This window comes from Myxocyprinus asiaticus, chromosome 9, assembly GCF_019703515.2.
Source record: "Myxocyprinus asiaticus isolate MX2 ecotype Aquarium Trade chromosome 9, UBuf_Myxa_2, whole genome shotgun sequence".
NCBI classification, from domain to species: domain Eukaryota; kingdom Metazoa; phylum Chordata; class Actinopteri; order Cypriniformes; family Catostomidae; genus Myxocyprinus; species Myxocyprinus asiaticus.
The window spans coordinates 37867210-37884887 of NC_059352.1; the positions used below are offsets into that span (position 1 = coordinate 37867210).

General features: G+C 37.9%; 1 protein-coding gene across 2 annotated transcripts in view; it reads right to left on the reverse strand.

The window, feature by feature from the left end:
• Positions 1-15957, reverse strand: part of LOC127446623 (28S ribosomal protein S9, mitochondrial-like) — a 31800-nt gene extending 15843 nt beyond the window's left edge. Inside the window, exons 1-5 of one of the 2 annotated variants that reach the window (XM_051707696.1) lie at positions 15839-15957; positions 15176-15367; positions 5030-5092; positions 4905-4935; positions 4338-4417 (exon numbers count right to left, since the gene is read on the reverse strand). In XM_051707696.1, the coding sequence (XP_051563656.1) occupies positions 4338-4417; positions 4905-4935; positions 5030-5092; positions 15176-15367; positions 15839-15937 (465 nt within the window). In that variant the 5' untranslated portion in view covers positions 15938-15957. The remainder of the gene's footprint in view (positions 1-4337; positions 4418-4904; positions 4936-5029; positions 5093-15175; positions 15368-15838) is intronic. The other variant, XM_051707697.1, reaches the window with a different exon arrangement.
• Between the last annotated feature and the right edge of the window lie 1721 nt (positions 15958-17678).

A 17678-nucleotide genomic window follows, 5' to 3' on the forward strand; every position in this document is an offset into this window, starting at 1 on the left:
CAGGACATATATACCAGGCGGCGTGTGAAAAAAGCTTGGAGGATCATCAGAGACTCCAGCCACCCGGGCCATGGGCTGTTCTCACTGCTACCATCAGGCAGGCGGTATCGCAGCATCAGGACCCGCACCAGCCAACTTCATGACAGCTTCTTCCCCCAAGCAATCAGACTTTTGAACTCTTGATCTCCCACAATCAAAATACATCAACACTGCACTTTATTACTCTTATATCTCACACCGGACTGTCATAAATTATATTATTATTATATTATATTCTCTCTTAACAACACACTGGCAACTTACTATCAACCGACAGCCTGAATGTCAATACAGTACAATACAACCTACTGTACATTTTATACATACTTTTTTGATTGTATAATGTGTATTCTATATTGTGTGTATTGTATACTGTACATTGTATGTTATTATTTGTATATTGTGTTATGTGTAATTATGTGTATATTAGATTTTAAATTGTGTGGTAAGTCTGATGTTTATTGTAAATTGGTATATGTCTCATCACTGTCACAACTACTATGTTGCTCGGAACTGCACCCAAGAATTTCACACACTATTGCACTTGTGTATATGGTTGTGTGACAATAAAAGTGATTTGATTTGATTTTATATATATACACACAAATATATTTATTTGAAATGTCTGCGCTCCTAGTTGTGAACTCACTGACACTACGGCTGATTCGCTGAGAAATCTGTTCGCTCAGTTCTTTTTGGGTGATTTATGAACAAGACCCAGTTCAAAAGAGTGATTTGTTCACGACTCTCTCGTGCTGGGTTAGTTGTTGCATGCGGCGAGCTCCTCACAACAGAATGGGTGTAAAGCGGTGTGAGACACACTGATGCGTGCTCTAAAGATGTATTCAATAACTCACAAGATGATATCTGATGAAACCGCATATGAACGCACACGATTTTAAATTGTCGCATTCAATTATTTTTGGTCACATTTGCGACCATTTTAGTTGCAGTCTGGAGCCCTGAGGCTTCGTCCACATTAATCCGGATACTTCTGAAAACTGCGTTTTCATTTTTGAAACATTCTCTGTCCAAACTGCCATTTTCAAGCGTTTTCCAAAAGTTTCTCGTCCACACTGAAACATATAAAAATGCTTAAATCAATGGCACAACAACGTCGTTACAACATGGGTCATCAACTTGATTGTTTTGGGTTGAATGGATCACATGACAACAAATATGTCATCGTTTTCAGATATCTCCGTTTTCCCCATCCACACTAAAATGCGAAGACGGCCTTTTTGAAGTGTATCAACTTGGGAGAGCCTTTTTGAAAAGTTCTGTTTTCGTTGGTCAAAAACGCAGTCTCGGTGTGGACGGAAGACCAAAATGCAGAGAAAAAGTTTGTGTGGACATGGCCCATGGTCTGACAGTTACTTTGAAAGCTTTAAAATGCATCCTGATATATTAAGTACAGACCCGTACAGATAAGAAGACCCCTTGATAAATGTCCACATTTACTTTGTGTGTCTGTGCAAGAGAGTGTGTGTCTTTGTATTTTGTTTCTCTCATAGTAGAAAAATATTCCTCTCTGCAGGAAAGAGAGTTAGTTGTACATTATTTTCTGCACGCTGCAGGGTTTCTGAGAGCAAAGCACCTCCGTGCGATTCGAGACTGGATGAGAGAGCCTGTTCACGCCGGCAGATTTGACATACCTATTTAAATTATCAGCAGGGGTCCCAGCCACTGAAGGGCAAAGGGGAGGACGAAGGGCTTGGGCGCACCGAGGACAATGGCACATTAGTCAACTTGCACACACACAAACTCCTTACTGCTACTGAGATACGTCTTACCCTAAGGTCGAGTCCAGAGATGAATGGTAGTAAAGGGGAAAAATAAGCTAAAAACAAACAAACTCTGAAAAGGAATTAGCCGTGGTGACAAAGCATGGTTAATGCAGGGGGCTCACTGGAGTTCTTCTCATCACAGTAAAATCCTTGAGGCCGATGTGTGTGCATGCATTCACACACACACACACAAAGTGCTGCGCATGTGTACATTCATACCCACTAAAACAAGTCCGCACACAGACACTAACACACCTAATAGCACAAAGCCCTGCCGTGCCTGGTGAAGTGTGTGAAGCTCTCTGTTGTAAACAGGGGTTAAAGAGGAGAAAGCACTCTGTCAGTGTTCAAGACAACTTTGCCCTTCAACAAAGGGCAATCTAAATAACTCATTCCATTGCACTCTTGCCTTACAGATCCAAACCTCTGCATTTTCCCTCCTTAATCATTTCAATCTGGGATTTTTACAGGACTGCTATAATATTAACTACTTCATTTCTTTTTATTCACCACACTTAAATTGTCAAAACATTGCTCTGAACAGAGGGGCTGCTGCTTGTCAACCCTTACCCCAGGGGATCAGAGACCCCAGTCATGCATGTACCCCATCCCACCTACCAAACCGCTGTCTGTGCCCCTCCCACTTACCACCTCTCCGTGGCTTCACCCACTCCCCCCACACCTTATCAAACCTCTGTCTGTACCCCTCCCTTCAGCCATATACCAGACAAAGCAAAACCTCTCCCGAACCCAGCTCAAGACCATGTCAGTCTCGCGTAGCCAGACCTTTGACTTAAACAGCAAAAGTCTGGGGTCTATCGCAGCAAACATTGGTAAAGAACCGGCCACTTAGGCAGGAAAAGCCATCTAACTGACATGTAAAGCGACCAGTCACAACTTGGTTTGTCATTACGTGATGTTTAGGGGTGGGGTTATTGGAGACAGCTCATACCATAATAAAAGACCGGCATGGGAATATAATTAATTTATGTAATGACACGCAAATCTCCACGAGCGACTGCACAGAGAACACACAGGAATATATTGGAAAATGTGTAGCGAGTGTAAGTACAGCACAGAACCTCATTACAGAGTATTTCACAGACATTAGTAAGTAAACAAAGCAGAATATACAGCTCTGCTCATGGATATCAACTTTACTTTCTGCTACGTGCCTCAAACCAAACACTGAATATCTTTAAAAGAGATGATGTGACTGACTAACCTGGCAAACATGGGCAAATTCTGTGATTTAGTCCTTGAAAGCACTCATTATATCAACAAGGAACCTTGTAAACTCGACTCATGCTTCCACCTGGACCAGCGCAAACTAAGATCTCGGAAATCCTGTAGAAGTCAGCCAATCAGATTTGGTCTGACTGGACTGAGAAAGCGTTTCCAATTTTGTGTGCTACAAGCGTCATACGGTTAGTACACAGACTGTGGGCGTGCCATCTATGGCTGAGACTAAGACCACGTCACTCTCAACATAAGGAACAGCTATTTTACAAATATCATCTAGACTACTGAAGGATACTGTGAATGTTAAAATAAAAATAAAAATCATAACCCACCATTAAACATTATATGCAATTCCTGTCCATGTGTGTGTATATAATAATTTAATGCAGTGGTTGTAAAACATTTTGATGCTAAGGACTCCCAAATATGATGATCCCCTAACAAGGGATCACATTCCTAAAATATATGGGTAGCTATATATTTTCATACCTAAAAACTGGGCTGTCAATAGATTACATTTATTTATCAAATTATGATATGCCGATTAATTAATCGCATATCAATATTTGCAGACAAGGTCCCCAAAATAAAATGATTAAAAATATATTTAAATAATCATTTGAAATACAAATTAAAATCCATACCATCATTGTGACAGATGAGTAAAGCATTGATTAGACAACACAAAAAGTGCCATTAGAAGGCAATACATTGCTTATTTCCATATCATTGAACAAAAGCCTATCATTGGCCTACAGTCCACAGCAATCCATTTTGCAATTGAATTAATCAATATGTATGTGTCAGATGGATGCTTTTGGAGCATCTTTTGGTGGTACTTAGACTGTGAATTGTTCCGATGGTAGGAATGTTTCATATTACAGTCTAGGGGCATAATTAATTGCATTAATGTTTTAAAGGGATATATTTTGTATAATTAATCGCACTGAATTAACGCATTAATAATAAAAAACCCATTTATACTGTGTGAGAAAAACACTAAGTGTGATATTATAAAGATATTATAAAAATGTTGTTTGCAAAAATTGCCAAATTAAATAAAATGGTCATTGTACTAAAGTCAAAAGAAATTATAAAAAATGTATCTGGAAAATATTTACTTTGAGTTAAGCTGACAGCGTATCTTTTTTTAAAATTATTATTATTATTTTAAAAAATGACCCTTACCATACCCTTGTGGCTCTCTGGGAGTCCCTGGACCCTAGTTTGAAAACCCCTGATTTAATGCCAAAATGGAAGTGAACTCACATGCATGAGAGAGTAGTAAGACTGTTTCCCTGTGTAGAACAGAAAGTTGAAAGGACGTCCGTCTGCATCCCACTGCACAGCTAAATAAGAGAAATGGGCAACAGTAATTCATCACCAGCTAACGACATACTTATATTTGGAGAAAAAGAGCACAGATACCTCTTTTCCACCAAAACAGTGCCAATGCCAGGGCTGGTACTCAGCCAGTGGAACAGCAAAACTCTCTCTGAACCGGCATGTTTCCACTGACTTCAGAGCCAAAAGACAATGTAACTGACTATGTTACAAATCTCATTTAAAACAACTGTGTTCATTGATTTACATAATAATGGGAGCAATCTAGTTTTGTCACGTCAGTCTAGCCAAACTGAGCTGTTTGCAAACTTTACATGGTGGGGACATTATCCCAACCACCGACCACTAACTGTAGTGGTTCTTGGTTTAATACCAGCAGGTTGAAGGTACTAATGCAGTGCCAATTTTTTCAGCCTTCTCTTTGGTTCCCCCACCAGCACCGGCATGAATGGAAAAGGGGTTGGATAGAACTAGAAAGCAGGTACTCCATACCTGTCTGTTTAGGGAATATTTGGTCTGGATGCTACAAAAAGAGAGGAACAGAAGTATTGAATTTGTTTTAATTCTTCAAAGAGACAGGAAGAAAGAGAAACCAATAGAGTTGGACCAAATCTCACCTTCATGGCAGGTCTTGCTCGCTTCTCAAAGAGTCCAGAGGGGAACAGATATGCAATGCTCCTCTAAAGAGAGAGAGAGAAAAAAAAAAAACACACATATTAGTTTTCTATGAGATTTTATTTATATATATATATATATATATATATATATATATATATGCTAATTTTGCAGACAGTGCACCACCTTTTTGTCTTTGGCAATTTTCAAGTACTCCTATCACTCCAACCCACCTAAACATGGTAATGGTTGGAGTCAAAATTAGTTTTTGCAGTCATAACTAAATTCTGCTTGCTGCATGGAAATACTCTAGTCAGAAAATATTTCAACTAATTTTAAAATAACAATTAATGTAGTAAGATAGATGGGCTCCAATGCTTAAAAATTTGGAGTAAAAAAAAAAGGAGTTTTACATAGGCTACTGATGGCAAATTAATTGTCAGTTCACACAAATTATGAAAATACACAGTTGGGTAATCCTCAAGAAAAACTGATTTCATTCACACCCTCCTCCTTGTCACACTCACTTATTTATATAACGATTTTATCCCCCTTTTTTTTGGGGGGGGGGGATTGTTTGTCTTGAATATGCGCTATGTATTCATGTTTTCCTGCAATAAATACATTGTAAAAAAAATAATAATAATACAAAATAAAAAAATAGATAGATTATTGATAGAACGATTTGCCAGGTCAACTAATCTGTTCATATTTTGCAAAAATTTTGATTATCTGCATCAGCCACCTGCCCTCTAGATACTGATTTATATTGCAAGCACTGACCTGTTTGATCCATTTCATCTTAAATACTCTCATAAAGGAAGTGCACATATTGGAAATGAACACACACTCTTTGGCTGAACTTGATTTAATTGTGTGGTTCCCCATGTTTTCTTCACTACAAATTAATATGTAATCTCAACACAAACACTGTGTAGAAAGAACCTAGTTGAACTGGGTAAACCCAACAAAATTAGATGTGTCAATGTAACTCAAATAAATTTCTTATTTCTTTATGTACTAACTAATGAAAGTGAATGTTAGCATGCTAAATACATGCTGGTTGGAAGCACAGAGTGTAGTTTAGTAACTATGCTATGATTAGCACAGCATTTGCTCAATAAAGAGAGCAATCAATTTCATGTACCTGTTCTCATCGCTAGCTCAAGCTTCACCATAATGGTAACCCCCAAAACTCCCAACATAACAGAAACTCTTCTAAATCTCAACATAACAAAACATTAAACACTAGCAAGTATCCCTCTTTATATTCATCTTGCACAAAAACATATGAAATAACACTAAATTTTAAAATTGACTCCCCCTATAGACTCCCATGCAAAGCATGCTGGGAAATGCTGCATAGTTTCATCAATGCAACATTAACAACAAAATAGTATTCATGTAGTCCCAAGGATTAATTTATACATTTAAATGGATAGAATGGAATTAAATCAAGCAAAATGTTCTAGAATTGTGTTGCTAGCAAAAATCCTTTTTTTGGAGTGTAGCTTGGACATTTTGGGAGGAGGCACTCAATCTGCATTCATATAAAATAACACAGTGTGTAAGACAACCTTCATTGCCTTTGGATCTTTGACCCTGTTTTTCAGGATAAAGAGACAAAAATTTAAGAAAAAAAGTGAGGTGATGGCAGATGCACTCCAAGAGAACAGACATCCATGTATTGGGCAATCAAAACCAGAGGGTGAGGCAAGGGTGAGATAAAGAGAGAGAGCAGACAGAACATTGCAGGATGCAGTGACAGATGAAGGCAGCACCTGTTCATAGCTTGAAAAGCAATATGGCCCAACTCCCTCAGGGAGGTTTAGCCTCATCATAGTGTTCTAGAAACCTCTGCTGCCTAAACTTCACACAGGCCCAATCTGTAGTAACAAAACTTCCTACACTCACTCCCTCGGCTTCACTGAATTTTGAGCCATTTGACCACTTGCTATGTGCCCTGGAAACTACTCCATAAAAAACAATGCATCTGACCTTCCCACGTGACAAGGTCTTATCTGGTTTTAAAAGCAATCTGGCTGGATGATAAAAGGCAAAAACTGCACAGGTTTTACCAAACAGGTCATCCAATCCCTTTGATTCAAGGGGATATCTATTTTAATTTTTGGTGTGTGTGTTTTTTATACTGACCTCCATCTATGTTAGTGACAAAATCACAATTGTCTATTATTTCCCTTGATATTGTAAATACGAATATTAATGTTGATTAATATAATTTACATAAAAAAATAGTTTAGGACAACTGCATGCCATTTTCTTTAATTAGGCAAGACATCCAAAACAAGCGAAGAACTGGGTTTATGTGAGACATAAACCATGCTAAACTCACTCTTTACGATTGTTACTGAATCTGTGCACTGAATTCCACAGATAACTCTGCAGGTTTCTGCAGAATTGGGATATGCATCATTTACAAATTTCCACACATTCTCTGCCCCTTTTGCATTTATTAAGTATTTTGGCTAGTTTGATAATACCCTCAGCAGCCATTAGGGCTTTAATACTCTCAACTTTTCCAACAAAATCAGCACAGAAAATGCCAAAAAAGTCAGATTCAATCTAGGCCTAGACTAATCATGCACAACTGACATGTCTCTGATCGGTTACAATGCTCAATGTTGAAAAGAAATAGAAAATTTAGACATGACTGGAGTATACCTAAAGGGAATTAACACTTTTCTGTAATTGACACGTTTCACAATTAACTGCCGCAGCCATATTACTAATCACAATTATTTTTAAGATTAATTGTATGGCACTAATGCGTAAATGACCTCTGTTCTGACTGACTAAATGCCACATATGACCATTATTAACATTGTTGTTCAAAACCCGTATTATTTTCTTTCTTCCATGGAACACAAAAGGAGATGTTTTGCAGAATGTCCACACTGCTCTTTCTGGATGCCAGTTCACACTACCAAGCTCCAAAATGGACAAAAAAGCACCATAAAAGTAGTCCATATGACTTATGTGCAATATTGAAAATCTTACCATATTCCAAAACCATTTTATAGTTTTGTGCGAGGAACAGATCAAACATAAGTCATTATTCACTGAGAGTATTCCCCCTACACCATAACTTTCAAATATTCACTCTTGGCGCTTCAAGACGCACCACGCCAAGGTTTTATGTCAATGATATCAAAAACCATCTTAAAGTACCAAGATTGGATATGCAACAACATGAGGCTGAGTGATGACAGTTTTCATTTTAGGTGACAAACTAATACTTTGTTACAATAACTACTTACTTGGTCCATGATAAATTTCCTTTAACAGTTCAAGTTACAGTTATCAAAAACTCAGCAAATTTCTCCAGTACATGGGCTTTGTGAATTTCAGAGCCCACATGATGGGTGCAAACACAGAGAGAGAGAGAGTGTATGTGTGTGTGTGTGTGTGCGCAAGTAGACGAAAGACAGCAAGAGAAGGCAGGTGAAGCTTGCAGTCTTTATTAATTACTTCCTCCTGGCAGAGCTTGCTGTGCAGCTGTTTCACACCTTCAGCGCATTCACAGGAACGTCATGTCGACTGAAGCGCTTGGCAGACATGCCTGTACCAGCTCATGCACAGATGCCCCATCCTGTACTTGCTCTGTGGCCTGCAGTCGCAGCCATTTTCCACCCCTTACCCACCGATCAGCTGGCAGAGGGATGGAACGTGTCAGCTTCTTTTAGCCACACTAATTCTGAGGACTCAATTCATTAACAGTGACAGAGAAAGGGGAATAACACTAAGAATCGAGAAATTGACCAAATTAGTGGGATAAATCAATTACAGACATTTTTTGTATGACAGGAAAAGACACTGGATATTAGCACTGATAAATACTCTTTTATATGCATGCCACTTTATAAGCAGGTTAAAAAAAAAATCACCAAGTCTATTAAGCCCAGCTGGAACACCAGTGAGGAGAAGGAGATCACTTTATTTTTAGTTCAGGAGAATCCAAAAGTTTGTAACAAAGAGTGTAACAGCCTTCACATCTCCATAATTTTATTTAGAAATGATTCCCTTTTTTTAGTACTGTAACAGAATGATTTTTATGACTATTTTTTTTAATGGTTCTCAAACATGCCATCTTCCGCCTATGCGAATGGAACACCATACTAAAATACTCAGACATTCTTTCCAGCACTGCTATTCAGCAGCACCACAATACTACTCACAATACCTCTGAACCTACAGCGCAACCAGTATTGCCAAATTCCCAAACAATGGCTCTTTTGAATCTACACCACAAAGTATACAACGCTACCTTCCAAATGAATGACTTTTACTAGGGGGTGCATTTCAGTGAATTAAAAATTTACTCAACCATTTCCAACCAAGTCATTTATTTCACCATGTCCAACTTAAATCAAAGAAATTACTGATTTGTTGTTCATATAGCAATGTGTAAAGATACACATTGAGTTTTGTTGTAATTAGTGGTATTTTTATGAATTATTATTATTATTATTATTTAAATAGAAACCAATACTGACGGCACAGTGTAATGCACATCTTTAAACTCTGAGTCTACATAAAGGCTGTCAAATTTTATTATTTTGTATGTTATTTTTCAGAAAAAACAAGTGGTGAAAGTTGGCTTTTTATAAAAATGCGCTCTGCCTGTGTTCAGAGATTTAACACACAAACACACATACTAGTCTAATAAGATTGAGTTTCTCGTACTGCTTCAAAGTTTCTTTCCACCATAATAGCAGATCCTTGTTTATTGGTTTGCATGACTCCAACAAGAACCAAATATCAATAGAGTAGAATTTAATAAGAATCAAAATATTACAGTTGACTTTACACTTGGCCAAAGACGCCATCATAATTCCTTCTGAGCAGAAGCTCTGACCAGTTGGAAATCTTAATATAAATGTGAAACATGTAATTTTTGCACCTCTAGCAGCACCAAATGGCAAAATAATGACCATAATAAAAAAGGTTTTCAAACAGGTTTTCCAGGGATCCAGATTTTTAAAAAAATGACATAGGAGCCATTGGCTCCTTAACTGAAACATTAAGGAGCTAAATGGCTGTTTTCAGTCAACAAATAATATTATTGCTTGATTTATATTACATTTACATTTATTCATTTGGCAGACGCTTTTATCCAAAGCGACTTACAAAAGAGGAAAACATAAGCAAATCATCTTAAGGAGACAGTGGTATGAAAAGTGCCGATTGATTTAGATTGTTGTTCCGAAACAAGACAGAAAGCAGAAGAAAAGGATGACAGCTGATAACCAAGTAATCGGAGGTTTAATAAACAGTATAGTTGAGAAGATATGCAAGTTTGCATTCCCCATTTGTCTCATCAATGTTCACACCCCTTTCATAATTTATACAAATATTAGAGATAAAAAAAGTTTTTTAAAATTTAGTACTGCCTTTCAGAATCTACATAAGCAGATATTTACATAAAGCATAGTATGCATATATTAGTGTTACCTTCTTGAGCATCAATGAAAGTTTGCAACTTGTGTAATAGTTGTGTATGTGTCCCTCAATTGTCCCAAGCGTCAAAAGCTGGATCTCATATATCTATATACACCGATCAGCCACAAAATTAAAACCACCTGCCTAATATTGTGTAGGTCCCCCTCGTGCCGCCAAAACAGCGCCAACCCGCATTTCAGAATAGCATTCTTAGATGCTATTCTTCTCAGCACAATTGTACAGAGCGGTTATCCGAGTTACTGTAGACTTCATCAGTTTGAACCAGTCTGGCCATTCTCCGTTAACCTCTTACATCAACAAGGTGTTTCCATCCGCAGAACTGCCGCTCACTGGAGGTTTTTGGCACCATTCGGAGTAAATTCTAGAGACTGTTGTGTGTGAAAATCACAAGAGATCAGCAGTTACAGAAATACTCAAACCAGCCTGTCTGACACTAACAATCATCCATGCAATTATCTAATCAGCCAATCGTGTGGCAGCAGTGCAGTGCATTAAATCATGCAGATACGTGTCAGGAGCTTCAGTTAATGTTCACATCAACCATCAGAATGGGGAAAAATGTGATCTCAGTGATTTGGACCGTGGCATGATTGTTGGTGCCAGACGGGCTGGTTTGAGTATTTCTGTAACTGCTGATCTCCTGGGATTTTCACACACAACATTCTCTAGAATTGACTTAGAATGGTGCCAAAAACAAAAAACATCCAGTGAGTGCCAGTTCTGTGGATGGAAATGCCTTGTTGATGAGAGAGGTCAACAGAGAATGGCCAGACTGGTTTGAACTGACAAAGTCTATGGTAACTCGGATAACAGCTCTGTACAATTGTGGTAAGAAGAATAGCATCTCAGAATGAGGGGGACCTGCACAATATTAGGCAGGTGGTTTAAAATGTTGTGGTTGATCGGGGGTGTGTGTGTGTGTGTGTATGTATGTATGTATGTGTATATTTATTTATATATAATCAGTTGTGCTCAAAGGATTGCATACCCTGGCAGAAATTGTAACATTTTGGCATTGATTATAAAAATATGACTGATCATGCAAAAAAATTGTCTTTTATTTAAGGATAGTGAGCATATGAAGCCATTTATTATCACATAGTTGTTTGGCTCCTTTTTCAATCATAATGATAACAGAAATCACCCAAATGGCCCTGATCAAAAGTTTACATACCCTTTAATGTTTGGCCTTGTTACAGACACACAAGGTGACACACAGGTTTAAATGGCAATTAAAGGTTAACTTCCCACACCTGTGGCTTTTTAAATTGCAATTAGTGTCTGTGTATAAATAGTCAATGAGTTTATTAGCTCTCATGTGGATGCACTGAGCAGGCTAGATACTGAGCCATGGGGAGCAGAAAAGAACTGTCAAAAGACCCGCGTAACAAGGTAATGGAACTTTATAAAGATGGAAAAGGATATAAATAGATATCCAAAGCCTTGAAAATGCCAGTCAGTACTGTTCAATCACTAATTAAGAAGTGGAAAATTCGGGGATCTCTTAATACTAAGCCAAGGTCAGGTAGACCAAGAAAGATTTCAGCCACAACTGCCAGAAGAATTGTTCGTGAAACAAAGAAAAACTCACAGGTAACCTCAGGTTGTTTCAAGGAGCACAATATGACGATATTTGAACAAAAATTAGCTGCATGGTCGAGTTGCCAGAAAGAAGCCTTTACTGTGCCAATGCCACAAAAAAGCCCAGTTACAATATGCCTGACAACACCTTGACACGCCTCACAGCTTCTGGCACACTGTAATTTGGAGTGACGAGATCAAAATAGAGCTTTATGGTCACAACCATACAACACGGCCTATAGCGAAAAGAATACCATCCCCACTGTGAAGCATGGTGGTGGCTCACTGATGTTTTGGGTGGGGGGCTGGGGAGGTGAGCTCTAAAGGCACGGGGAATCTTGTGAAAACTGATGGCAAGATGAATGCAGCATGTTATCAGAAAATACTGGCAGACAATTTGCATTCTTTTGCACGAAAGCAGCACATGGGACGCTCTTGGACTTTCCAGCATGACAATGACCCTAAGCACAAGGTCAAGTTGACCCTCCAGTGTTTACAGCAGAAAAAGGTTCTAGAGTGACCATCACAGTCTCCTGACCTTAATATCATCGAGCCACTCTGGGGAGATCTCAAACGTGCAGTTCATACAAGACGACCAAAGACTTTGCATGACCTGGAGGCATTTTGCCAAGACGGATGGGCAGCTATACCACATTCATAGACAACTATTACAAAAGACTGCACTCTGTCATTGATGCTAAAGGGGGCAATTCACAGTATTAAGAACTAAGGGTATGCAGACTTTATGCAAAAATTTAATTTTTTACTTTGTTGCCATGTTTTGTTTTATGATTGTGCCATTCTGTTATAACCTACAGTTGAATATGAATCCCATAAGAAATAAAAGAAATGTGTTTTGCCTGCTCACTCATGTTTTCTTTAAAAATGGTACATATATTACCAATTCTCCAAGGGTATGCAAACTTTTGAGGACAACTGTATATATATTTATTAGAAGTGTAACGGTTCTCTGTAAAAAAAAAAAACGAACCGTACGGGTCGCTACCCACGGTTCAGGAAGCATTGGCACCACGGTTGGTTCATCTCAAAATTTAATAACGCATCTGGAGCACAAATTTTGGTCAAGAAAACAAAGCATCAATCAGACAGGCAGTGTTACAACCTCCGCTAATGCACCTGAATGGATCTATAGATGGATACGCTCCACCTGTGTTTCACGTGGGTCAACTTGATAACATCACTGTTCTGCAAGCGTTGTGTGTAGTTGAAAATGGCAAGCGGAGAAAATGAGCCACTGATAGAAAAGCCCCATGCGTTTCTCCTTTCTGGGAATATTTTCTTTTTGCAGTCAATTACAACAGCGATGGTCAAAAGACATTTACAAAACAGACACTGTTTGCAGACATTACTCGACACGAGTGCCGTACACTGGTAATATAAGTCAATAATGCACATCAGGGTTTATTTAAAACGCGCATGCAAGTTCTTCCTGTTTCCTCGCGCAGCTGTAATCTATCGCGAGCGTCAATAATGCGCTTCGATTAATGGCTATAGTAATACTTTAGTAATAGATTGCTATAGTAATACTTTGATACATGATTCATCTTTACACCGACATCACCCAGGGAAAGAGCAGCAGGTGAGCCAAAACTGCACAAACTCCCTTCAGTTTTTAAGCAGACACTCCGTGCTAATTCAAACAGACATGAAACAACAACTAAAGCACTTGGGGTGTTCATGTGGGATTTCCACGTATTATTAAAATACTCGAGCAGCATTATCACAACATCCCTTCTCGTATGCATTTTAATAGCAAGGTTATTCCTTTAATAGTGATGTACAGCTTCCGAATATTGAATATATGTTGAGATGAATTTGAAGTGCACTTTGTTGATGCATGTAGCGTATTAGTGCAGGTATTAAGTTAAAATGTTGATTTAGTAATTAGAGAAAATGTTTTTTTTTAGTTAAGGACCCTGACGAAAATTAACCATGGCTTTAATATAGTAATATTGTAGTAACCATGACTGCTGTCACCATGGTTTTCTGAGCAGATATCATGGTTTTACAGCAGTAATACTGTTGTTTCTATATAGTAACCATGATTTTATTATATTGTAACCATGACAGTAACTATGTAAAACTGTGATACAAACCGAACTGTGTGAAATTCGAACTGTTACACCCCTAATATATATATGTGGTGCGGGACTTTTAATTATAAAGAAGCACAGAATACACATGGGACTCCTATTTTAAAATGTCTGCACTTGCAGTTGTGAACACACTGACGGATGATTCGCTGAGTAAGTTAATCTGATTCAAACTGCTAACCTGAGCTCCCGCAGTTCTTTTCGGGTGATTCATGAAAAAGACCCAGTTCAAAAGAGTCATTTGGACACGATTCTCTCGTGCTGTGTTTGTTGTTGCGTGCGGTGCAGTGAGCTTATCACAACAAAATGGGTGAAAAGCGGCTCGAGACACACTGGTGTGCGCTCTAAAGATGTACTCAATAACTCAAAAGATGATATCTGACGAAACCGCATATGAACACACACAACCGACAAATTTGCAATCAATTATTTTTGGTCACATTTGCAACCATTTTAGTCGCAGTTTGGAGTCAGTCAGCTTTCATACACAAAAACAACTGAAAAAAAAAAAAAAAAAAATTCCCTATTTTTAGACCACTGGCATATAATGCAACAAGGGGTGCTGAATTCAACTGATTTTAGTAATATACTTAATACCTTGTCTCTGTATAAAAATAAAATAATGACGCTGTCACCCTTATAATGCTTTTTCTTCTTGACCTATAATTGTGCTCCAAACCACAGGCGAACATTGGCATTTCACCTCCCTATTCAAACTAATGGATTACTCAGTAAATATTGATCCATGGCATTTAATATTTTGGCTATGATCATCATTCATAATTTATTGTTGTTTATCTTCCTTCAGAAAAAATAAGTAAAATAAAAAATTCCAGCACAGGCAGATTCTGTAATTTGGTTGATTTGACGAAGAATAACCCATTTTCAATCAACTATCCCACTTACACCACAAATACAATACAGAACAAAACAGAATAGAATATAGTAGAATAAGGCGTTGAAGTAACTTACATCAATATCCTCCTGTGTAAATGTTTCTGGGTCCTCACCCATCATGTTGGCCAGATGACGTTTGCCAATCTCAAACCCCTCCACCTGTTTCTTGATGAACTCCTCTGTGTACTTCTGAGGGCCTGCTGCTGCCAGGTTCTTCCTCCACAAAGAGGATGACACACAAACCTGTCTGACAGGCAGCTGGTAAGACTAAAGAGAGAATGAGATTTTCACCAGGAGACCAGCATGTTTTTCTGTCCACTGTTGTTGCTAAGAACAGTACATGAAGTAGCTTTGGTGACCAAGTTCATGAAACAGCAACATTAAAAATAATCATAGAAGAACAGTAACATATTCTAAGTAATATTAAAATTAACATCTTAATTATTATAAATAATATATTATTGGTCATATATCGCATTTCTGAACAAGGCTTCGGTTTTATTTTTTTATCTGGCTTAACCAGAGGACATAATATCATATCATATAGATATAAAACCGAAAAATTACCGCTACATTTATGCATAACGGGAGGACAGTCCACTCCATCCTGTCAATCTACACGATTACAAGAACTCTTTTCAGCCACAAGGACAAACACTCTGGAGCAAAACTGCAAATAACGACTAACTAGTCAAAAAATAGCTGTGGCAAGAAGAAAAGATAAGAACGCATGTTCACCTGCAAATCCGCCTTTGATAAGGACACACACAAAGCCTTCCTGCAGCTCCCATACTTCAATAACAGCGATCTCACGCCTTTCATACTGGATGCAGCCATGTTTGCCACCCGACTAGCGCTACAACAGGAAGTGATGACAACGTCACATCCGGGATATTTGGTTGGGTCGTTCATCAATCAGTTGTCTCCAAAAATAATCCTAAAATACCTTTCAAACATTGTAATGGTACATTTTGGGCATAAAATGTCTCTGAACACTTGAATTTGTTACTAAATGAATTATTAGACACTCTTATTATTTATGAAAGAAAAATACCTACCTTGCTAATCACTTATGCATTCTTTTATATCTTTGTAAAATTACTTGAGAGAAAATCACTTAAAATTGCAGTGCTAGAGTTTAAGGATATTTTTTTTAGAATTTTGTTTTATTGTTCATACAAAAGCACAACCTTTGCAGTCTTTTTCATATTTTATTTTTTTATTAATGATTTATAAAATCCATCTCCTCCACATTATGTTCAGTAGTCTATGAACAAATCAGATGTGGGGCAGAGCCACAGGCCAGCATTAATTCCAGAGGGTGTATATGTGCACTGCATCTAATAGATGCCGTGTCTTCACTCATGATAGAGTTGGAGTGAGTGTTTGGGAACATTAATCAAAGTGAAGGGGCACACGCTCCTGGTTTGTGCCAGTCGATGCTCTGGCGAACTAATGTGGCGAAATGATGAACTACATTTGCGCTCAGGTTTAGCCACAAGCGTTCACAAAGAAAAATAGACTCGACCCCTGGTCTCCAATTCACCATGGGGGTTAGTGAGCTTCACATAAATCACATGCTAACTCAAGACTATCTCTGGACTAAAATACCTGCTGGAAGTGTTTCTTTGAACAACCCCCACCCCAATATGAAAGATGTCAGTATGTCACAAAGGTGTGCAGAATTAGACTATAGATGAACATTTTAAAGATGGAATTATATATATATATATATTTTAAAAGATGTAAATGCTCTCTGAGTATTAAGAAATTAAATAAAATGAAATTGTTATTGCAAGACCAAGTCTGACTGCTTTATTGACCTTAAAGGAATAGTTCACCCAAAAATGAAAATTCTCATTACCCTCATGCCATCTCAGATATGTATGACTTTCTTTATTCTGCTGAACACAAACGATGATTTTTAGAAGAATATATCAGCTCTGTTGGTCTATTCAATGCAAATGAATGGTGACCAGAACTTTGAAGCTCTAAAATGGCAGCATAAAAGTAATCTATCCGACTCCAGTGGTTAAATTCATATCTTCAAAATATGATAGGTGTGGGTGCAAAACAAGTCAATATTTAAGTCCTTATTTACCATAAATTCTCCTCCCTGCCCAGTAGGTGGCATTATGCACAAAGAATGTGAATAGCCAAAAACAAAAGAAGAAGAATGTGAAAGTAAAAGTGGAGATTCATAGTACAAAATGACTTACATTTTAATCTGTTTCTCACCCACACCTATCATTTAGCTTCTGAAGACAATGATTAAAACATTGGAGAGTTATGGATTACTTTTATGCTGCCTTTATATGCTTTTTGGACCTTCAAAGTTCTGGCCACCATTTACTTGCATTGACTGCAACTACAGAACAGAGAAATTTATCTAAAAATCTTTGTTTGTGGTCAACAGAAGAAAGAAAGTCATAGACATCTGGAATGCGTGAGAGTGAGTAAATTATGAGAAAATTGTCATTTCTGGGTGAACTATCCCTTTAACTGTGCAGTGCAGGATATTGTAATTATTTCATCAGATTCTTGTGAGGATAGTTTTGTTGTCTTCCCAAAAGATTAA